Source organism: Natator depressus, chromosome 6 (assembly GCF_965152275.1).
Source record: "Natator depressus isolate rNatDep1 chromosome 6, rNatDep2.hap1, whole genome shotgun sequence".
NCBI classification, from domain to species: Eukaryota; Metazoa; Chordata; order Testudines; family Cheloniidae; genus Natator; species Natator depressus.
In genome coordinates this window covers 65623430-65647336 of record NC_134239.1, presented here as the reverse complement: position 1 = coordinate 65647336, position 23907 = coordinate 65623430, and the positions used below count along the sequence as shown (strand labels likewise).

General features: G+C 42.3%; 1 protein-coding gene across 1 annotated transcript in view; it reads right to left on the bottom strand.

The window, feature by feature from the left end:
* PCNX1 (pecanex 1) overlaps window positions 1–23907 on the bottom strand; it is a 133656-nt gene that overhangs the window by 16745 nt on the left and 93004 nt on the right. Inside the window, exons 20-31 of the mRNA XM_074955581.1 lie at window positions 23080–23230; window positions 20032–20173; window positions 18428–18605; window positions 17683–17791; window positions 16878–17007; window positions 15590–15648; window positions 13443–13658; window positions 12730–12983; window positions 10276–10506; window positions 8730–8830; window positions 7819–7969; window positions 4429–4659 (exon numbers count right to left, since the gene is read on the bottom strand). Of these exons, the coding sequence (XP_074811682.1) occupies window positions 4429–4659; window positions 7819–7969; window positions 8730–8830; window positions 10276–10506; window positions 12730–12983; window positions 13443–13658; window positions 15590–15648; window positions 16878–17007; window positions 17683–17791; window positions 18428–18605; window positions 20032–20173; window positions 23080–23230 (1953 nt within the window). The remainder of the gene's footprint in view (window positions 1–4428; window positions 4660–7818; window positions 7970–8729; window positions 8831–10275; window positions 10507–12729; window positions 12984–13442; window positions 13659–15589; window positions 15649–16877; window positions 17008–17682; window positions 17792–18427; window positions 18606–20031; window positions 20174–23079; window positions 23231–23907) is intronic.

Here is a 23907-nt window from a genome sequence, read left to right as displayed (position 1 = left end):
ATACTGTGTATGGAGGTTCTGAAGTAAGGGCCCTAATCTCGGATACCCTTCTGGCCGAAGTAATGGCCACCAGGAAAGCCACCTTCCAGGACAAACAGAGCAGAGAACGCATTGCCAATGGCTCGAATGGGGAACCCATGATCCTTGAGAACACCAGGCTGAGAGTCCAAGGGGTACAACCTGTCAAGTCCCTTGGGAAACCTACTGCAGATCGAGTTTGCAAAGATGGACCAGCCATTCACCCAGACGAAAAGCCAAAATTGCAGTCAGGTGGACACTAATTGATTAAACCAATAGCCCCTGCTGCTTCAGGTGTAGCAAGCAGTCCAGAATGAATGGCACTGATGATTGCATGGGCAAGACACCTTTCTGCACTCACCAGATCAAGAACCTTTTCCAGTTTGCCAGGTACATAGTTCTAGCGGACGGCTTTCTACTCCCTAAAAGAGCTTCTCGAACCAGTCTGGAGCATGACCTTCCAGGCCATAAGATGAAAAGCCTTGAGGTTTGGGGGACACAGGGGTCCTGGGATATTAGGTCTGGAACCTGCGGTAGTCAGATTTGTATTTCTACTGATAGGTTCAAGAGTGTCATGAACCAGTGCTGACGTGGCCAGGCCAGGGCTATCAGGATGACTCCTGCTCTGTCCCACCTGATCCTCAGCAAGCCCTTGTGTACGAGAGGAATGGATGAGAATGCATAGAACAGATGTCCCGTCCAGGGCAAGAGGAAGACATCTGTCAGAGATCCTGGACTGTGGCCCAGGAAAGGGCAGAATTGGAGACACTTCCTGTTGCACCTCATTGCAAATGGATCTATTTGGGGAGTTCCCCACTTCCGGAAGTGGACTTGTAGGATCTCTAGGCGGATAGACCACTTGTAGTGGTTGGAGAAAACCCTGCTGAGGTGATCGGCAAGTTGGTTCTGAGAACCTGGCAATAGGTTTCCTTGAGGTGAATCGAGTGGGCTATGCAAAATTCCCATAAGCGAAGTGCCTCTTGGCACAGGTGAGAAGAGCGTGCTCCGCCCTGTCTGTTGATATAGAACATGGCTGTTGTGTTGCCTGTACAGACTGACATGCACCTGCCTGCTACATGGGTTTGGAATGCCTGGAAGGTCAGGCGAACTGCCCTGAGCGCTCTGACATTGATGTGCAACAAGAGCTCTTCCGGAGACCAGAGGCCCTGAGTCCTGAGCGAGTCCAAGTGAGGTCACCATCCCATTGCCAAAGAGTCTGATGAGAGACTGACAATTGGGGTCTTGAGAAAGGTATTCCTGCGCACACTGTTAGCAGGTCTAGCCACCAATCGTGGGAAGTAATCACCAATGGGGAAACTGTAGTGACTGAGTCTACATGATTTAGGCTTGGCGAGTATACTGACGCCAGCCATGCTTGGAGAGGTATGGGCTGAAGTCTCATGTGATGAGCCACATAGGTGCAAGACATGATGTGGACCAAGAGCTGTAAGCAATTTTTTGCCATGATGACAGGGTGATTCTTGAGGCTTTCTGTAGGTTTCTTTATTGCTTGGAAGCATGCTTCTGGGAGAGAAGCTCTGGCCTGTACCAAGTCCAGAACTGCCCTGAAGAATTCTATCCTCTGGACCAGGAAGAAGGTGGATTTCTGTGCATTTATGAGCAGACCTAAGTTCTGGAAGGTCGACGGTATTAGTCTCACATCTGTCTTTACCTGGAGTCTGGATCGACTTTTCATCAGCCAATCGTCGAGGTATGGATAAACCTGAACCCCTTATCTCCTCAAGAAGGCTGCAACAACTGACATGCACTTCATGAATATCTGAGGGACTGCCAAGAGACAGAATGGGAGTGCCGTAAATTGGTAGTTCATGACAAATTTAAGGAACCTTCTGTGTCCCTGAAAGATGGCAATGTGGAAATATTGTGTCCTTTAAGTCAAGGACAGCGTACCAGTCCCCTGAATCCAAGGAGGGAATGATGGAGGACAAGGAGACTATGTGGAATTTCAGCTTCTTTATGAATTTGTTGAGGTTTCACAGATCCAGAATTGGTCTGAGACTGCCACTGGCTTTTGGGATTAGGAAATATCAGGAGTAGAACCCTCAATCCCTTAGCTCTGATCCCACTCTTAAGAGTGATTGCACCTCTTGGGTTAGAAGTTGTTTGTGAGAAGGGTCCCTGAAGAGAGATGGGGAGGGTAGGTGGCAAGGAGGGGAACAAAAAAACTGAAGGATGTATCCCACTGCGACCATGCATAGCACCCTATCAAAGTGGGATAACCAGTCCACAAAATCTGGGGAATTTGGATCCATAAACTCTTCCTGGTACATCGTCCTTGAGCGTCCCATCAAAAAGCCTGCTTTGACCCCACCAAGTGTCTGGGAGTGCAGCTACAGATGAAGTCTGTGGGGGAGGTTTCCTCCCTTAGCCCCTGCTCTTCCTGTTGCTATAGTCCTGCCAAGCAGGCGGGAGGAAGAAGCAAGCCGTTTGCTGTGGCTATAGCGCTTCCTCGCTGGGGCCACAGTATGAAGGCGCAAGGACGTGGCCCTTGACTCTTAAAAACTGAAGTCTGGAGTCTTTCCACTCTGAAAAGATTGATGTACCTTCAAATGGCAGGTCCTGCAAAGTTTGTTGGACCTTGTGCAGCAAGCCCGAGGACAGCCCGACGTGGGTCGCACCTTAGCAGCGTCTCTCTGTCCCACTGACCTCAGTGTAGGTGATCCGCCTCTGTTGATCTTCCTTTGCTTCTTCCTAGGCATCAGTGACAGTGAACAGTGCCTGGGCTCTCTCGCATTCACATCCTTGTTTGGCACCGGGGATGACTGATGGTGCTGAGGTTCCTTAGGCATGGTCGGAGCATCTCACCTTGGTGCTGGATCTGGAGAATGGCACCGGGTGTCCCAAAGTGAAACCAGGGTGCTTCTTACTGAGGCCAACATACTTGGTGCCGAGTCCAAGTGACCTTGCTCCAATGGAGGTCAGAGTGCTACCTCCATGAGGATAGAGTGGAGTCTAGCGTCTCTATCTTCCTTGGTGCAGGCTTAAAATCCCTACACAGCTGAGCTTCCCCCAGACACTTGAGGCAGCTGGAATGGAAGTCACTCACAGGCATAGGCTTGTGACAAGATTCACAAGGCTTGAAACCTGGAGACTGAGGCATGCCCTGGTTCTGGGGGTGGGCCGGTTAATCCCACTAACAGGGTTCCTAACTAACTAACTTAATAACTGAAACTTAACTAGTAAATACAATCAACTATATACAATAAGAGTAGAGAAAAGTTCACTAAGGAGTACTTGCAACAGCAAGAATGAGCCGAAGTTCCAGCGACTGTTGCAGGCCGTGAGAAGCAATTGGGTGGTCGGCAGGGTCCTTTATACCAAAGCTATGAGAGCGCGACTCCAGGGAGCAGCAGAGCCGACGGATACCACTGAGGTAAAAATCTTTCTCGTGGCGATGCTCATGGCAAGCACACCCCTACATTGGAATGGACATGAGCAAGCACTCAAAGAAGAATTACATTATTATGGATAGAGCATATAAAGTGTACACAGCACTATACAACCAACCATCAAGCATTCACGCTCCCTCCTTCAAAGGACTCAATATATAGGCACAAGCTGCAAACAGTACAGAATAACGTGCACAAATACGGAATGGCAGGTGGGCCCTCTAATAGGAGCTGGATTCTAGTTTTTGAAGAGAGAGTGGCAGTTTGGCATATGTTAATTTAGGATTCTCTCACATACCTTTGGGGGGGGGCATACATAGAAAATGATATGAAGCAGATAAAAGGTCCATTTAAGAATGACACTTGAGTGGACAAAGGGGAGCAGCAGGAAATATAGCTGAAATCCAAAGTTATGGAGAGACCTGGAAGGAAAGCTTAAGCTTTGTTCAGAAGAGGGGGCATCTGTGTAAATACCGAAGGGGCGGAAGTAAAGCTATAGTCAGACTAAGGCTACATTTATCACTGTCATCTAAATGTAGATAAATTCAAAATTGCCACCAATAGTACAAGTCACAATATAGATATGCTTTCACGGGGCCATGTTTATACAATAGGAATATTATGCTGACTTTACGAGGTATTAGACACTTTCCAGACCTCATACACATAATGGACAAAAGGGCAATAAGAAGATAAACAATTAGGTCCAATGAAACTAACATAAAGGGACTGCTGAAACTGTGTTTTGCTGATATTGTCACTAGGTATTTTTAGAGATGACATTACACTTATTTTTCTGTCAATATTTAATGTTCACGGAAAGCACTATCTTGATAACCAATTAAGTACTCTAGGACAGCCCAAGCAGTGACCACTCACTGAGAAAGGTAACGGGCGGGGCTGAAGTAGTAGTTTTCTGTAATGATTAACCTAAATTCTAAAACAGCATGAAGCAGCACATCATATGTCCATTCAATGTGCATATACAATGAACACACACCTTGATTACTCTGAAACTGAGGTAACGCTTGTTCAGCATGATGATTTTATATTCATTGGTGCCATCATCCATCACATGGCGGAGGGCAAGCAGGGAGGGAGAGTTGGAAAGGACAGCGCTCCTCCAGGCAGGGTCCCCTTCATGTGCTATAACCAGGTTTTGCTCATGGGACACAATGGCTTCATAGAGGACAGTAGGGTCATCATATTCATCTGGGGAAGTGAAGTGATCCTGAACTCAAGAATAAAAGCATTATTTGAGAATGGCTTAGTGTCATAGATGCTAAATGAGTAAAAAAAGTAGAGATTTCAGAGCTCAGAAACTATATATAATGCATTGAACAAAATTACAATAATCAAAAACAGATTCCCACCTTTGTTTAGATGAGTTCAATATCCACCACATCAAATGTTTCTTTAAGTTTGGGGGTGGGAAGGATTTATCTAGTACTGGTAACAGTTAGTTATTATAATTTTTATACTGATTTTATTGTGTATCTAGTCACATTGCCTATGGAGAGGTTTTGGTTCTAGTAAACTACTTCAGAGCTCAGAAGCCTTGAAGTTTAAAGCCAAAGAAGTAAAATACTGAATATTCAGTGAGAGGCTTCTTTTCAATGGTTGGTCTCATTTACAGTAAGAAAAACAAACACGTGAATGTGTGTTCAACACCGACCTGCAGTCACACACTAAAAAGAAATCGGGTTTCAGACAAAACATCCTGTATACTTCATCATGCATTCAAAACATCATACTATTGGCTAGCCACATATTTACAGGCTCCATTCAGTATTAAGTTATGGCTCTTTCTGATACAAAAAGTACAGATTTAAATTCCAAAGGGCGAAGACCATGTTTAGGTTTTTCTTTTTTTTGTTTGCTTGTTTTAGTGACTAGCACAATGAGGCCCCAATCCTGAGTGGAGATACTTCAGAGCACTACCACAATGCAAATGAAAAGTCACCAGTTATCTGTACTATGTATTAGTTCAAAGGGTTGTGTCTAAAAACATTTGTATTTTTATGCATATTTGTGTATATTCACTCATTTCTCCATATTCAGGTGCATACTTTGTAGTGGCCTACGTAATATCTTGAGAATATTTCAGGATTTGTAAATTGTAATCCTGCCACTTTCACCACAGAATCATAGAATATCAGAGTTGGAAGGGACCTCTGGAGGTCATTTAGTCCAACCCCCTGCCCAGAGCAGGACCAATCCTCAACTAAGTCATCCCAGCCAGGGCTTTGTCATTTATATTACTTTATATTACTCTACTGAAGTTCTTTTCTGCATTTACACCTACCGTTTCTCATTTTATATACACTGCTAAATTAAGAGAATTCCATGATCTAATGGAACAAGCTAACTCAATTATTGCTATGCCATTGCATGATAGTTTTTGGTGACTTTCGGACATTGCAGTGATGCAAGCATGCAAGACAGCTGCAGCGGCACAGGAGCCAGCAAATAGAACTGTAAACGGGAGTTTGAGTGGGAGTTTGTAAGGGGAGCTTGGGGGGGGGGGGGGGGATTAAGAGCCAGGTAAAGGAACAGACAGGCTAGTGAAGGGAGTGTGTGGTGTTTTGGTGCTCGTTGGGGGTGTGTTTTGCTGTGGTGTTTTGGTTTGGTTTGTGTTTCCCAGACTAACAGGACTTAGGTGAGACGGCTATGACAGACACAGAGGCAGCAGTGGTAGTGACCCAAGTAGTGGAAGACACAATGAAGATGACTGGATGTAGAAGCTGTGGCATGTACATGATCCTGGAGGGGGTACCTGAAAAGAATTTCATCTGCATGAAGTGCCGCCTGATAGGGCTGATGGAAGAGATGATCCGAGGATTGGAGATGCAGGAGGAGACTCTGGTTGAGTTTAGAAGGGGGTTTGAGCGGATGATGCAGCAAAAACATGAGGAGGCTGAAGGGAAAAGATCAGACTTGCAGATGGAAACAGGACCGAAGAACTCTGAGGGGATACTGCTGGGTGAGGATTCTCATGTGACTAAGAGAATCAGGCAGAGGAAAAGATGGGGCAGTGAAGGAGAAATAGAGCTCAGGAACAGTTTTGCGGAGTTGGAAAATGAAGAAGGGGCACAGCAGGTGGCCACTGAAGGTGAGAGAGCAAGGAAGAAGAGAAGAGCAGATAGTCCTTTAGGAAGAGGGTGAGAGTCAATGGAGATACCACCACCAAATATGAGCTCCAGGAGGATACGGTATGGGTTGCAGAGGATTGCAAGGGACAATAGGAATCAAGAGGACTTGCAGCCAGATGGAACAGGGGATAGACTGGAGAATCACACCATCACCAGGAAAAGGCAGGTCTATGTGATTGAGAATTCATTACTGAGAAGAATAGACAGGCCTGTAACAACAGCTGATCCAGAGAACAGAAGGGTGTGCTGTCTGCCAGGTGCTAAGATACGGGATGTGGACCTGAGGCTGAAGAGGATCCTAACGGGAGCGGGAAAGAATCCATTGATTATCCTTCATGTGGGAACAAATGATATGGCCAGATTCTCGCTGGAACATATCAAGGGAGACTATGCCAGGCTGGGGAAGATGCTTAAGGAAATCGAGGCTCAGGTGATCTTCAGTGGGATTCTGCCTGTTCCTAGAGAAGGGCAACAAAAGTGACACAAGATTATGATGCTCAACAGATGCTCAGGCAGTGGTGCTATAAGGAGGGCTTTGGGATGTATGGCCACTGGAAAGCATTCATGGACAGAGGACTGTTCTCTCAGGATGGACTTCACCTGAATAAGGAAGGAAATAGACTTCTAGGATGGCAGATGGCACAATTGATCAAGAGAGCTTTAAACCAGGAATTCGGGGGAGATGGTTGGGAGATGTCCAGGTAATCTCCACGCCAGATTTTCTCTTTGAGAGAGAAGAAAACGAAGTAAGAAAGGATACAGCCGTGGGTAGGAGAATGGACATACGGCAGAAGGGCAGTGTGGATACCAATCTAATAGGTAATATTGGCAGTAGAATGTCTGTGCCTGACATGGGGCACTTAACAAGCGAGGATTTCATGTCCTTAGAGCTATTCAAAACACAGAGAGGGGAAGGAAGAATGATTGAATGAATGAATTCCCAAAAAGGGAACAGGGCCAGTCAGGCAAGCCAATGAGTTTGACGAGGCAGAGATTATATTGTCTTAACTGAACATGGTTTCACCTCAGTTTGATTAGCCCTATAAACATTTAAAACACTGTCTTTAAAAACATATTATAGACTTAGCTAGCTCTACCCAACACACTTATCTTAAACAGGATTTAAAGCTTGCTATGCTGGCCAGGCAAGCTGTGTGGAAAACTGCTCCATATATCACAATTTAATCAATCAGCGTGGACAGAGCCAAAAAACATACATCCCCCGTTAACCTTATTACCTGATGTAGTTTGAGTGACATGCGTATTCCGGGAACCACCACTTTCCTCAGCAATTCCATGTCAGCAAAGATCCATTCATCTCGGACTGAAGAGATACGGAAGTCGCCCTTAAACAGGGCATGCAGCCCATACAGGAAAGATTCCAAATTACTGTTTGGGATGGAAAGTAACCCCAAAACATTAACATATTTAAAAACATCCATATACAGCATCCCTTCCTTACATCAGTAGAAATATTGATTTACATAATGTAACACTGAACTATAGAGACAGGTACAGTTGTGATAGTCCTCTGTACACATATGAACATAAGAATGGCCACACTGGGTCAGACCAATGGTCCATCTGGCCCAGTATGTGGTCTCCCGACAGCGGCCAATGCCAGATGCTTCAGAGGGAATGAACGGAACAGGGCAATTATTGAGTGAGCCATTCTCCGTCATCCAGCCTCAGCACCTGGCAGTCAAAGGCTTAGGGACACCCAGAGCATGGCATTGCATCCCTCATCCTCTTGGCTAATAGTTCTCCATGAACTTTTATATATAGGCTTCATGCTTGGAGCAAGGAATGAAGTTCAATTTCAAAACTTGATTAATCCTGCTCCTTTTTCAGCAGGTATCATGGACAAGAAAGGCATGAAGGCCCTCCACTTCACCACTCTCAACTTCCATTAGTTAAGGAAGTGAGATGTTCGGCTACAAGTCTTCCGCATCCTTCATTTGCTGAATCTTGGCACATCTTCACTGGATCATCCACAATATTTATGAAGGAGGGTGGCCTAGAGTATCTGTTCATTTTGGGGGTCCATGAACAACACTGCTTTTGTATGAAGAGTTAGCCATTACCCCAAACCTAGATGCTTGCAGGATCCCCTCCTCCAAAATCCTTGAGAAGAAGAGCGTAGTATTACCTAGACATATGATGGGAAGCAGTCCCCAAAGCTCTCCGCCCCAGAACACACAGTCCGTAACAAAGAGTCACCAAGGAGGAGTCTTTATCTGCATCCAGCGGCTGGTAGTAATAAATACATAAAAAAAAATAAAGAGTCATGTGGAGAAGATAGGGAGAGATTCATACTATAGCAAAGTGTATGCTGATAGGAGGAGTGACAAAAAGGCAAATACAGAAAGCTACCAGAAATCAACTTCCAGTGGCACTTATGTTAAATAAAAATGGGTTGGCACTCAGAAGCACCCGAATTCAAATTAGGGGTTCTTACAGTGCTTTGTAAACGCTGCCTTACTAATGAGATTTTTACAGAAAAGCACTACATTTGCCATCTGAATTAGTCGCAAGCTGAATGCATGTACATACTATCCTGCATGCATACTCTGTTCTTGAATTCTAGATTTGATTCATAAAAAGACTAGTCTTGATGAACAGAGATGTAACAGGCATATTAATGGACCAGGCATACATCTCTCACTTAAAAGTTAAACAATATATATTTGTGAGTTTACTTCAGAAGTATGTAGACTGCTTCCACTCATCAAAACACCCAGAGCAAAAAGCCATTTGTGTGGTGCTTTGTAAAGCAACATTACTGATGTAACACTTCATTATAAAGATAATTCTCTCGGCAGTAAAATGTCGTGTATCCAAGTTATTATATCTGCTTTCCACTACCCCCACAAAATAATTGCCAAGTGATGATCATGTAATACAGGCAGTCAGTTTTCTTTGATGGCCATTCTCCACATCTAAAAAAGGTTTCAAATATTATACTTCCTAGAAGAGTCCTCCTTTTAGTCACTTACTTCCAGTGGAGCTCCCCAACTCTAAAGACCCAGGTACTTCACTAAATCGAAAGGATCAGGAGACGCTTTTACCCACTCCCTGAAAGACCACGTCTATCCATGGTCAAACCACACATTTGAGAATTTAAATAAGCAGACAGATGCCAGTGTAATTCTCTAGACACACTTTTGTATAAACTTCCTTAAAAGGGTGCGGGAGGTTTGGAGAGATGACAAAGAAGCTAGGAGATGAAGTGCTCATCTGGATGAAGTGGTCCAGAGAAGAGCTTCAAATTTGACCATGAGGTACCTAGCAATGCTTTGGGCAGTCGATTTTACGTACTATAGAGGAAATTATTTTGCAGTTAGGGTTGTTTTGAACATTAGGGAACCATGGCTATTCTAAGATCATTCTTCTCTGCCTAAACAGAGGCCCAATCAAGCCAAATTATATTGTGTGATTTGGTCGCCTCCTCCTTTCCCTAGTGCACTTCCAACTACATAATACACTACTTGCAATCTAAGACTAATTTGAACTTTGGTCTCAAGAGATCAAAGTCAAAGCATTAACTCATCAACCCAAACCCAATGTAACACTTTCCTACAAATCAATTTGAAATCTAAGTTTCAATAGACAGTTAAATCCAACGCTACCAAAGAACATATGTAAGAGACTTTCCTAGAAAAGTTTAATAGTTCTGGTCACTCAGTCATGCTTACCTTTTCTCTTCGGGAGCAGCAGTACTCTATCCAGTTGAGGTAAGTCATACAGAAACTCTCTCTGGAGACCCCTGCTAGATGGTGGTCATAATCCTCATCAATATTTGGATTAAATGTAGGGTCCACATCAACATAGTTGCAGTCTGCACATGGCTGTAATCCTTCCTGCATTGTCTCATTAGCTAACCATTCCTCCAGCTTGGGGGAGGTTGTGACATAATAGATAATGCCCTGAAATGGTACAAGTTGAAAATGTTATGACCTATACTACATATCCAGGAAATAATTTAAATCTAATTTGTTGTATTAAATTGTATATTTCTCTGTTACACACGAGGATGGAAATAGCACCCCACACTGTTTGAAAGTGCACAGGTTTAATTAGTGCGGGATTTGTGACAGGCCTGTTTGTTTAGTATGTTTTTTAAAAAGGACTGAATTTAATGTTTTTAGTTAAGAAAAAACAAACTTCAAGCCCTTCTGGCAGCAAAGAGAGCCTTCTAAATGTGAACCATAAGTCTGACAAGTGTTTCAAGGCCAGATTTATTTACCCCTCAGAAGTATGAAAGGTTATGATCGTATTTGAGACAGTCTGCGTATCGATCTTTTGAAGAGATCAAGGCCTGTTGGCTCAGGGTGACCAGTGAAGATCTGGCAACTAGCATCTTTCTGCAGAAGTAGACATTTTCCAGGGAGTCTTTGGCCAATATTTTCCCTCTACCACTGTTATGCAGTGACGTGCATGACAGTGGCCTTCTGCCCCCACTCCTCCATCCCAGAGGTGGCTGCATTTCAAAGATGGTGCCTGTACATACTTAATAGAGAGTTTTGGGATTCAAGAGACCACAAGTATAATTTCCTATCATTAACACAAAACAGTATTTACTTGCATCCTTTGCAAGCAATGAGAGGATGGCAGGCTCCATACATTCCCCCAGGTTCAAAAAGGCCCATCTTAGTTTTGGATTTGCAATAACTAATTACAGAAATATTTTTAACAACATTTTCCTGCACTCTTATTGCAAATAACCTTAACAAAAGGTGCACTGACCCAGATCTAAAACAAAGAAAATGATTGTTCAAAGGTATCAATCGAACAGCAAGGAGGAGTTTTGGGGTTTGGATATTATGTAGTGGTGGGGGGACGGGACTTTCTTCCTTCTTCGGCCCTGTCCTGGCCAGATTCATATTTGGGTAATTACCTTCTGTACCCTAAGCTTCCACTGATGTTTCAGTTGGATACAGTAGTCATTCTCTGTCCTAGATTGTGTTACATGGCTGTCCAAATGTGAAAATAGCTGTTACACTTTACCACAAGGCATGTCTACATTTGGAGCTGGATGCGCGATTCTCAGCTCGAGGAGACATACTCACACTAGTTCCTTGCACTATAAATAGGGCCCTACCAAATTCACGGTCCATTTTGGTTAATTTCATGGTCAGAGGATTTTTAAAATCATAAATTTCATGATTTCAGCTATTAAAATCTGAAATGTTACAGTGTTGTAATTGTAGGGGTCCTGACCCAAAGAGGAGTTGGTGGTGATGGGGGGGGGGAGGGGGGAGGTTAAAACGTTATTTTGAAAGTTTAGTTGGTCCTGCTTTGAGCACGGGGGGTTGGACTAGATGACCTCCTGATGTCTCTTCCAACCCTAATCTTCTATGATTCTATAATTGTAGGGGGACTTGCAGTACTGCTACCCTTATTTCTGTGCTGCTGCTCGCGGCAGCGCTGCCTTCAGAGCTGGGCAGCTGGAAAGCGGCGGCTGCTGGCCAGGATCCCAGCTCTGAAGGCACAGCCGTCAGCAGCAGCAGCAGCACAGAAATAAGGATGGCATGGTATGGTATTGCCACCCTTACTTCTGCGCAGCTGCCTGCAGAGCTGGGCCCTCAGTCAGCAGCTGCCACACTCTGGCTGCCCAGCTCTGAAGGCAGCCGCGCAGAAGTAAGGGTGGCATAGTATGGTATTGCTACCCTTACTTCTGTGCTGCTGCTGGCAGGGTGTTGCCTTCAGAACTGGGTGCCCGGCCAACAGTTGCCACTCTCCAGCTGCCCAGCTCTGAAGGCAGTGCAGAAGTAACTGTGGTAATACCGGGACCCTCCTAAAATAACCTGTAACCCCCCAGCAACTCCCTTTTGGGTCAGGACCCCCAGTTTAAGAAACGCTGGTCTCCCCTGTGACACATTTTTCATGGCTGTGAATTGGTAGGACCCTAGCTATAAATCACATCCCCAGCTCAACGTGTAGACATATCCTCAAACCAGCTGTTCTCCTTTGGTGAATGAGAGATTCGTGTATTCATAGCTTATATCGCATTGTGTAACCCTCCACTTGAAAGACACTATATATACACAAAGTGTTAACAGTTCATGCTTCCAATTCCCCAAAACAACATTATGTTAAAGGACAGCTGAATTCCCGCACAGCTGCGATTGCTAGGTGCAGAGCCATACCTTCACATAATAAGTGGTGAGAATTTTCCGAAGATCAAAGACTTGAAGCATGGAAGCGGCACTGTTGTCTGTGATGCTGTAGCCTTCCAGAACATACTTTGTCACAAGCACTTCCCATGCCAGCCAGCGTTGGCCAAAGGTAGTATTGAATGAAAGCATATGTGGGATGTGGCCAGGTTCACAGCAACAAAACCCTTCATCTTCCTCTACCCCCTCAGTGATGGCCTCTACTTCTCGTTGCTGACAGTAAGTGCCTTAGGGGATGTTAAGAAAAGTAAGAATTTAGATGACTAATTTGAAGATAATTGATATTTTAAAAAGTTTGAGACACCAGAATACATCACAAATTATGTTTCTGTTAACAGCAGGTAAATTAAACTACTGTTTCTAGCTTAACTATTTAATGAAAAAAATTAAAATTGCTTAGTTTTAATTTACCACTCTATATTCAAATATGCAACTCAGGTATAGGAAAAGAGGGTAAGTGTCAATCATTGTACCTGTAATACATTAAAATGTAATGAGAAACCTATATTAGCTCTGTTATAGAACTCTGTGTCCCCTCTTATGTAAGTGAGAGAAAACCAGAGACCCTGAAGCCCAAGTTCAAAGCCACAGGTTTAGAGAACCAAACTGTAAATAAGTTAAACTTTTCAAAAAAGAGTCAATCTGGTAAGTCAATCAAATGGGTAATCAAAGCACAGAACTCTTACCTCTGAATTCAAGCCCCCTCAGCTGGAAGGTGACCAGACCATTTCCTATCTCTATAAGGTGTACTAGTGCATTGAGGTAGTCAGAAGCTAGGATGAAGCAGTCCCCAGTACTGTAGTTCCCCCACCGCCCCAGCAACAGGTCTCCACACAGGCTGTGCTGAAGGGAACGGGTTAAATGCTCATAGAAGATTGAATTCAGGTTGTTATCATCTGAACCTACAGGAAAAACCCAAGCTTCTATCAATTAAAACTTGTACTTTGCCATCAAGAAAATATAGGAGTGAATGTAATGTTATTTCAAAGATCTCAATCTCTTTTTATGGAGGCAACTATTCAACTAACTGAAATTCATTCTGAATGGACTGATAGGTTAATCAGTTTTGGTTTTTTGTTTGTGATCTCCAAGCCGCTCCTTCAGTTTCACTCATACTACTCCCATATGCCTAACTCCATGCAGTGCTATGCTTAAGCACATAGGCACAAAGGAATCAAGCAACTATCAGCAGTACTACTTTAGGATGCAACCGCCCTGGTACCTAGATATCCTTTAAGCAGTGCTCAGTTCCCAAATTGCCCTTGTTCATAGCACTCAGAAACCCCACAGAAAACATAACAGCTGTGCGGGTACTGCAACAGGAAGGGGAGAAGTAGGTAGGCATAGAAAGAAGAAAAACAAGGCAGAGTACATGGTACACCTCTACCCCAATATAACGCGAGCTGATAGAACACGGGTTCGCATACAACGCGGTAAAGCAGGCCTCCCCTCCCCCCCGGGTCTGGGAGGCAGGAGCTGTGGGGGGGCACTTTTGGGGGCCCCGTAGGCACAGAGTGGCTCAGATGATTAGCGGGGGGCTGGGAGCAGCCCGCTCCACGCCGTGTCGCTCGGAGGAGGGGGCTTGGGGAAAGGGATCCCCCGCTGCACTCACCGGCAGCAGCGGAAGCGGAGCAGCCCGGCCCCAGCCCGCTCCACTCTGCCAGCTCCCAGCCGCAGCGCTCCGCTTCCCGCCATCGGTGAGTGCGGAGGGCGTCCTTTCCCCAACCTCCCCACACTCACCAATGGCAGGAAGTGGAGTGCTGCGGCTAGGAGCTGGTAGAGTGGAGCGGGCTGGGGCCACATTGCTCTGCTTCCCGCCGCTGCTGGTGAGTCAGGGGGCGGGGGTGTGGATAGGGGTTGGGGCAGTCAGGGGACAGGGGGGTTAGGTAGGGGGTGGAGTCCCGGGGGCGGTTAGAGACGGGGGGGGGGGGTCTCTGGAGGGGACGGTTAGGGTACAAGGAGCAGGGGGGCCAAAGCAAGTTCGATATAACGCGGTTTCACATATAACGCGGTAAGATTTTTTGGCTCCCATGGACCGTGTTATATCGGGCTAGAGGTATAGTTTGGGGAAGAGCTGGAGAAAAGGGGATGTGAGGGCAGACAATAGAATGGCAGAAAGGAAAAAAAGAGGAGGAAAAGAAGGTATCAGAAAATACAGCTGTGACGAGTAAGGAAGAGTTGACCACTAATCTAAAAAAATTGCTTCCACCTTTGCAGTTGTGTGGTTTAGCAGGAAGGGTACTGGTGGAGCTTGATCAGTTCATTTTCAAAAGAAAGAGGTCCTCATTCCATCATTGGATCAATCGGTTTGTTTTGCACACAGAAGATTGAAACTACTCCCTAATTGGTTCAGACATAACAATAAAAAACCCCTAATGGCTAGGGTATAGACACTGTCCATAGTTAAAGCCACAGTTAAGCTAGTAGGCACTTTAGTGTCAAAGAACATTGAGTTTACTTCTGTAATAATTCCCTTCCCCAGCTAAAGCAAAAGCCCCTGAAGATTAACTATATTTACAAAAGAGACAGGTATTTCCCCCCACATAAATTAGATTACAGAGTTCTTCACAGGTGCTGTGTATATAAATACACACAAGTCAAATACTTTAAAAGAAACCCAATTATAAGCTGAGCTACATGTACTAGTCATATAACATTCAGCGTAGGAGGTGAACCTCACCTTGATATACAAACAAATTTTTATTTCTGTCATAAGGAGTTCCCAGACACAGAATGGAAGTTGATGTGTCCCCCTTTCATGTTAGTAATATCTGTACATGACAGACTCACACCTCCACTCTGTACCATTTCAACCAAAAAGCAGGAGTATTACCTGGATTTCTATCAAGCTGGGAAGCGAGTCTTGTGTTTGAATGGTCCACACGCTTTGTGCTGAAGACAACAAAATTAAAACAAAAACATATTGAAGAGTTTTTCATACGACAGGAGAATATAGAGAAAGGAGTTGTAAATGATGCTGTACTGAAGAAAAGATTTTTTTAGGATAGCTTTGAAAGCTTTGCCTGCAATTCTTCTTTACATTCAACTTAGAATCCTGCCCGTACATAACCATGCCTTTTAGCCATAGTAGTGTTAGAATCTAATACACCGACGCTCTCACCTTTGCCCACAAAAAGCCAATTAAGGTAGATAGTTTCTAAGTTCTGCATGAAGTTTTAGCTATGTTACTTGCATTGAAGTCAATAGAAGTAGCAAAGCTAACACTTGGCTGCACTCAAAGTTGACTTTTCAGTGTGGCACTAGTAGTTAAGAAGCACAAGTGCTGCTCCATTTTAGTTCTCCTCACCCAAAAACTGCCATTATGTGGCTGAAGGAGAAACCCAAATTTGTACACCAGGTTTTAAAAGCAAGGTCTTGAAAGTATTCAACTCTGACAAGTGACTATAAATGACACCTAGGTTTCATTGATATTTATTGCCAGTGACTCGACATGAAACTTGCTCATTTTACATGTGAAATGATTTTCCCCTTAAATGCTAGTACTACAAGCTCATCCTGCCATTCCTGGGTTTTTTCTGGCTCAGGCAACATCAACAGTAAAAGATTCTTACCTCAATGATACCTGCATAACTCCACTGTTTCAGTCTAAGGGAAGGTTTAATTGAAAGTACTATCTTACCTGAAGAATCTTTTATTGGTGGTGGTGCATAAGCCAAGAACTGACATCGACTAAGATATGAGGATGAGTTTTTGGCTTTGGGAGTTAAGAAAAAAAAAGTTTTACCTGTGAAATGAGCAAATGTGAAGTGGAGTTATTAGTACAAATAAGGAACCCTCAAATGCCCTTTGTATACAGTCACTTTTCAGACTCAATTTTCCCTTAAAATTTCTGTCATTTTGGAGCTTAAATTATTCAGTGTAGTGTAAATAAAAGCTATATGACAGGAATGAAATGTAAGCACTGTCAGTGTTGAAAGAGCTGCTATGATGTTTCAGAAAAATAATATACTTGTATGAAAATATTAAAAGCCATGAACAAGTTCTTTCTAAAAAAAATCATAGCACCTAGAAATACAGCAAAACAAAAAGACCACATTCAGTCACAGCTTTCTCTATTAAACACAGCTGAGATGGCTTCTTAATGGCTTAACTTCACCCACTTGTAGTCTCTTTCCCAGAATTTGACAGGTCTGACATATGAAGTGATGAATATTGCACTTCCCAGAAAGGGGTTCAGTGGGGTGGAGAAGAAAGCTGACACAGCTGCTTGGACGAACAACATTGCAGAATCTGTGGAGTGACAGGGTTAAGGAAGCCAAGACTACCGCGTGGTTCTTTTGCAATGTCACCAAGCTCTTATGTAGCACTTTAAATCATCAGATCTCAAAACGCTTTACAAAAAGGAAAGTAAGTATCATTATCCCCATCTTAGAGAGGGGAAAGTGAGGCACCGATGTTGGCACCAAGTAAGAACAAAGCAAGATCTCCCAAATCCCTCATGTATTATATAAAGGAAAAAATTATTCAGCAATAAGGGGCACCATTTTTTTTTTTTTGGCAAACAGGAAAAACAAGACTAGAATTGCACATGGCAACTCTTATTCTGGAACTTCTGTATTAAATGAGAATCAACACCTGACCCAGAACAGTCAACGAAGTGCAAGTCTCTATCTGCGGATAAGAGGCTTGACACTATGAACTACAGACTGGAGATAATTGTTGAAAAAAGGGAAATGGTGGTCAGTCCTACAATTTTTCCAATGGAATAACCTGGTCTAGGTCTTTTCTGTGATGGAACTATTCTAGTTTTACTAGTATATCCAGACGGCAAGTGCATACAGTTGTCAATCACATTCATTAGGCAGGATAACGTATTCTCTAGGTTTAATTAATTAAGAATAATACAGTAAGAGTCAAAGTATAAATAGATGTAATTAACAACAAGTTGGAATCTTCAAAGGATACGCGGCACAGCAAAGGGCTGGGCAAAAGCATGGAAAGCAGATCCCCAGGTGATCTGCCAAGGAGCAATATAAGTATACACAAATCTCAATTTATAAAAGAGTTCCCAAAGCTAGAGAGAAAAGGGGAGAAGATAAAATATATAAATCATTTTGTGACTTAACTAAAATCAGAGTGTTTTACATATGAACTTCTCAACGGAAAATGCATATAATTTTGACTTGCAGTAAGATATACACTTACCAATATAATTTTGTATTAATTTGTTAAAAAACACTCCTTTATATAGATATTGAACAATCACAACAGTAAAACAGATAAACATTAAACGAGTCTCAAACTACAGTAGAACATAATTTTGGGAAAAAAGTAAACAGTTTTAGTCATAAAAATAGAACCAAATATTGGGCTAAAACAGAGTTTCCCCCATCAATCTCATTGGTTCACTATCAGTGCTTTGGAAAACTACTGGTCTTGTAAGCACTTGAACTGGTCTGCCAAAATGCATCTAGCCATACTAAATCACATAATTCACATCTTCTCTGCTCCAAGGAAGTGCTGGGACTTTAAAAGAACAGATACCTTAACACATGCCAAGGCCAAAACATTAATACTGGGAAGCAGAGATTCCCAGCTATCCAATAGTATATGGTCATTTATTCATAGCATGGATTTTCATTCCTTGGATTCTCAAATATGATGATCTGAAATACTCAGTTTCAGGGTGTGTAATTTTGTGTAAAGTTACCTTGCTGAAGAGTATGGACATGAAGAAGAGGTCAAGCAGCATGGTCTCAGAAAAACTTTTGTAGTCAAATGTAAAGAAGAGCACTGTGAAAACAACAGTGACATACTGGCAGGTTGGGTTGCTGAAAGAGGAACGCAACAACTTCAAACCAGCTATGGTGATCATTAAAGCGCCAATCCTACAAAAGGAGCGCAGAAAGAAAAGTTACTCATCTGCAGTCTACTGCTTACCTGCTGTTAAGCAATTGCAATTTCTTCACATTCAATGCTTAACAGACATGTTAAGGTTTTTTAGGTTATGACTGTAGTCTCTCCATTATTCTGAATTCAATCAACATTCTACAATAACAATATTAGCACAATCTGTGGGATAGTCTTCCTAAGAGATCTAGCAAAAAACCCATGTGTGACAGATGTGGAGCTGATATGTAATGATGTCATGAATATTGAGAGGCAATAATTTTATGAACACTGTGACAGGGTCAAGGAAGGAACGTTTATTGTGCACTGGTTATTAGAATTTGCTGTATGATACTGGACTAACCTACATTAGGGGTGATGGAATATTATACACCTATAATGCTCAAATTCAATGAGGTTTGTGTATGAAGATGAGACAATGGCTTCCCAGACAAGAGCTCTCCAGAAAACACTTGAAAGACAATGAGAAAAGCTGTTCACTTCAAGAATCCAGTCTCCAGTGAGTTGCAAACCATTTTCTGCAAGAACTGGGAGTTACTCGATGAAAGGGCTACAAACATTTCAAGTGTTATTTGATTCCTACAAAACTAAGGAGGCAACTGGCTGACATGGAGAGATTCTGCAGAGGGAATTTAAAGAAGTTAAGTCTTCCCAGATCCCCAAAGCCTTAGGGAAAGACTAGATATGCATACAATCAGTTTTGTTGTTTTAAGATCTGTTTTCTCTAAAAGGCTGTTGTTCTAAATAAATATCATCTTGCTTTAAGGAGGCCATTTGGTCACTGTATTAACCTTTGATATTTCTCTCTGAGGGACCAGAGCCACAGTCAGACCTGCTGGAATAATCACAGTGCCAACTGAGTGCAGTAAAGGCCAGTCTGACAGCAGAACTCCTCTGTGGTTCGAAACGGCGCCACATGACAACTAAAGGAGAGGCGAGAGGTGCATTTAGCCTAGTAACTGTGACATCATGGCTTGGGTTTTTTAAGATTTAAATGGACAAAATACCAGAGGGATTAGTTCTGCATTGGCATGGATAGGCTGGATGGTAACAGAACTATTCTATCTCCGATATCTGCAATTTGATACATTACCAGAAAATTCTGTGGCTTGAAATCTGCATAGCATTTGAATGATCTGAGGGGTCCTTTTTAACAAATCAGAAAACTCAATTTTATGATTTCTGCATTTAAAAAGTTTACATATTCATTCAGTACAAGCCATACGGTGATCCAGACATATACGCTTGCCAGGTACTGACACTAGAAACTAGTTATTACTACTTTGCTTTAATTGCAACTCGTATTAACTATACTTCCACTGCAGCTGTCAATTATGACGCCCTTTGCCATTTTCTTCCACCATATTGGGTACACTCAAGTTACTGACAATCTTTTCTACTTACTCTGTGTCCAGTTTCTTTGGACTAGCAATGTTCTTGGCACTGCTGCTGAGCTCATTGAGGACTATCAGTGGGTAGATAACATTCTTCTCCACAAAGAGGAGCCACACATGAAGTTTCTCAAACCACATTACATGGGCAGCATCTAACAGGACAGCAAAAGAGGAGATCACAGATTATACTGGGGGCCTAAATAGCTCAGGAGATTTGTAATAGGATGCAGTTCATTTCTGCTCCAGATCAGTGGTTCTAAACCAGCCTAGGTCATCTGACACCAAAAGTTCTGGCCCTCTGGCAACTGTCAGGTGGCATACACAAAGATTTGGTAATCTTTAGTAGTGAGGCAATGTGTGAATAACTGCTCTCTCCCTGCCAGTTTCAGCAGAGGAGCCAAAGACTAAGAAGGATTCTCAGACTGAACTACCTTCTCATCCATAAAAGCAATCCTTCCAAGTCATGGCTGAATGTCATCGGAGAGAAGCTTGCACTACCGTATCTGTATAAAGTTTCCCATAGTTTTGGATTTTGGTAAATGTTACAGTTTCTGCATATCAGCAAACATGAGTTACTTTTCTGAAGGGATGGAAGCTGTTACCATAGCTACTGATCAAATTACATTTCATTTTGATTTTAAAATGTTTTTCCACCCATATTTGAATTAAAATGCTTCAGACATATGTTCCTACAGTCTAGAAGAATTTAATTATCCTGCAATTATAAACTGACAACTAATAGCCTCTTTTGATCTTTTGTATTAACTGCAAAAAAAAAATAATACAACATTGTTATTATTGAGAGCCACACACACACACAAACACAGAGCTATGGAAAAAAAATCAAGGTTATAGGACAGCACACACTGAGGCCTGGAATCAGCTCTGGATTATGTCAGTTTTCAATTATGCCCCTCCCTCAGTGATATCAAATCCGCTGGGAAGAGGCTGCAAAGGTACAAGGTGGCCACAACCTCCCCATCACCAGAGAAGTCCACAGGGGTTCACAACAGTCAGAAAAGTGGGAGGCACTAGCCAGGAAATGAGTGAGGATAGCTGAGACCTACTGATTCAAACACATTTCCACTGCAGCCTTTGGTAGCAAGGCTTCTTTGGAGCTTCCAACAGAAATTAAAGTTGCTCCTCTCCCAAAGCAGAACCCTCAGGGAGCGCAGACTACTGCCTGCCCTACCTCAGGTGAATTCTCTCTGCTGTGCAAGGGGCCAAGCCAGGGTACATTACGACCTGTAAAATTTCATATTGATGTATATGGCTTTAATTTTGCATATACATGTAGAAAACAATATGAACATTAGTATGTGAGACAATATTACAAACATGTGAGCACTGCAGCCTAATTATAATTCCTGCTGGCAACAAAAGAGTCTCTCAATTTGTGTGCATGTTAATTCTCAGCCATAAAATTGTATTTAGGTAGGTTTTTTTCCATCAAAAAAATCTGATAAATCAAAAGACTGACTGTATTTATTTGAACATGTAATCACTGAAATAATGGAATTTAAAACTGCAGCTATGGGTACGGGTGCTGAGACTGCAATGTACCTGGCTAAAGTGCAGGTTAATTAGAAGACCACAAATGCATTCTGGTGTGAGATGAAGTTTTAGATACAAATCTGACAGCCCTTCTAGAACTATGTAAAGAAACAAGATACTTGTTTGCTATAAATTTATTTCATCTTCTTTACTACTCAGCTATCTACTAATTCCTATTTACAGGGCTACTAGAATGTTATTGACCTTGCAGTTCTTATTTGCCATTAAATGACTCAAACAGGTGATAGTACAATTTGCTGCTTCTTGCATGCAATGCTAGATTTGGTTCAGGTTAACACTGAGATGTGTGAACTAATAAACTTCAATAAAAATTGTTTTTTACCTCTAAGCCTGGCTGCCTGTGAACTCAAGATCTGAATGCAGAATTGGACTGTTCTCCGATGTATTTTCACTAGCCCAATTCAGCAATTGGAGCAAGAACTAGGAGTCAGGAAACTCAGGTTCTATATAGATTTTTCCACTGGTTTGCCATGTAATCGTGTTTAAAATATTTAGGCACTGATCAACAGGGACAAATGCTTATGCAAATACACTCCACAGCACGTGCAGTAAGGCTCCACTAAAGCCAAGGGGGATGCATACAAGCTGTCGGGGGTCCAACCACACAGACTGGCTTGCAAGAATGGGGCCTTAGGTTTTGTCTGTTTTCCCACTTATAAGTGGGGGTAATAATTTTCACCTTTATAAAGGCTTTTGAGATCCTCACATGAAGGATACTACTGTATGTAAATATAAACTCATTTTAACACTTTTTGCAAGGTTTTTTTGGGTTAACTGGGGTATAATTTGCTACCTTTTAAAAATGGCAGTTCCTTAGAAAACAAGTTTCATAAAAAGTTTCATTAATGAAAGAAATAAAATGGAGGTGCATTTGTTAGATGTATAGTGCAGATAAATGTATGTTTAAGCATGTATATATGTGCAGTTTCACACTTAGTACACTTTTAAACAAATATAACGCACTGTACTATAGTCTATTTTCAGATGTTTGGTTGTTATTTCCCAATTAAATTTCTAGAAACATGCCAAAAGCGTTAGTCTTTAATACGGACCAAGATAGCAAGCTGAAAGTATACAAGTGGGTCTGAAATATCTAAAATAAAAACAATTTAAACCCTCCAAAATGTTGAAAAAAAGACACTGAAAAAATATGTTTGCCAAAATGTTGCAAGAGAAGTTTCAGCACAGGGAGTAAGTTTTTGACACTTGTAAGACCCCAATAACAAGGATTCAATGCAACTGCATTCATCATAACAATAGCATTGCTAATGTGACGCCATCATTACTACTTACTAAAGATACATAAAATGCCACAGGATCAAACAAGGCATGCTGAGCTAGGAAAGAATTAACACTGTCAATCAGAGACCCTGAAACATTTAAGCAATGACAAGTTATAAAGCAAAAAGTTAAAGTAAAGTAATGGTTAATATAAACTGCTCAACCAATAGAGCAAATTAAAAAAAAAATTACTGATACTTACTTCGGACTTCAAATTGATAATACTCCTTGGTTTTCAGCAATGAGTGAGAGAAACAGTGCCAAGGAAGCTGCTTTCGGAGTTGAGGCAGCACATAATGGGTTAAAAATCCTACTGAGCCCACCAACGCATACAAAATGTAGCTAAGGACAGGCTAAAGAAAAAGCAGAGTTGAATAAAAGATAGGTTCTCAGTCTTATAAACAAGAAGCAAATCAGTTAACAACTTGATGTTTTCTATAACCTTTATAAATCAGCCTAAAAGCACGTCTGGACTGCAATTCCCCTTTTAACATGAGAAAGTATGTTAACTGTACGAATGTAAAACAACGAGGGTTGCCTCAGAAGATAACACTTCTAAGAGAGACAGATTATTCTACTTTTGATCTTCCCTGAAGACTGGGTTGCTACCTTTTCTTCTATAGTACTTCTGATCTTTCATAGACAGCTGGTTCTGATTCTTCTGCATTTCTTCTCTAAAATGGCAAAACTATTAGCCTTGAAGGAGCATTTCTGCTAGAGAAAAAGGAGGTCCAAGTGCAGAAGAGACCGATCCTCATTCTGGATGATATTTTTAAGATTTCTCTTGAAGACGAGTTGAATAGCACCTCTTACTGAAGTATACCCTTTACATACTGCAATATATCACCACCTCCAGGTATGTGAGCGCACTGCTGTTTAAGAATTTTACAGTAACACAGTATCTGTACAGACATGAAAACAACGAGAAGTCCAGTGCCACCTTAAAGACTAACAGATTTATTTGGGCATAAACTTTCATAAGCCCAGGAAAGCTTATGCCCAAACAAATCTGTCAGTCTTTAAGGTGCCA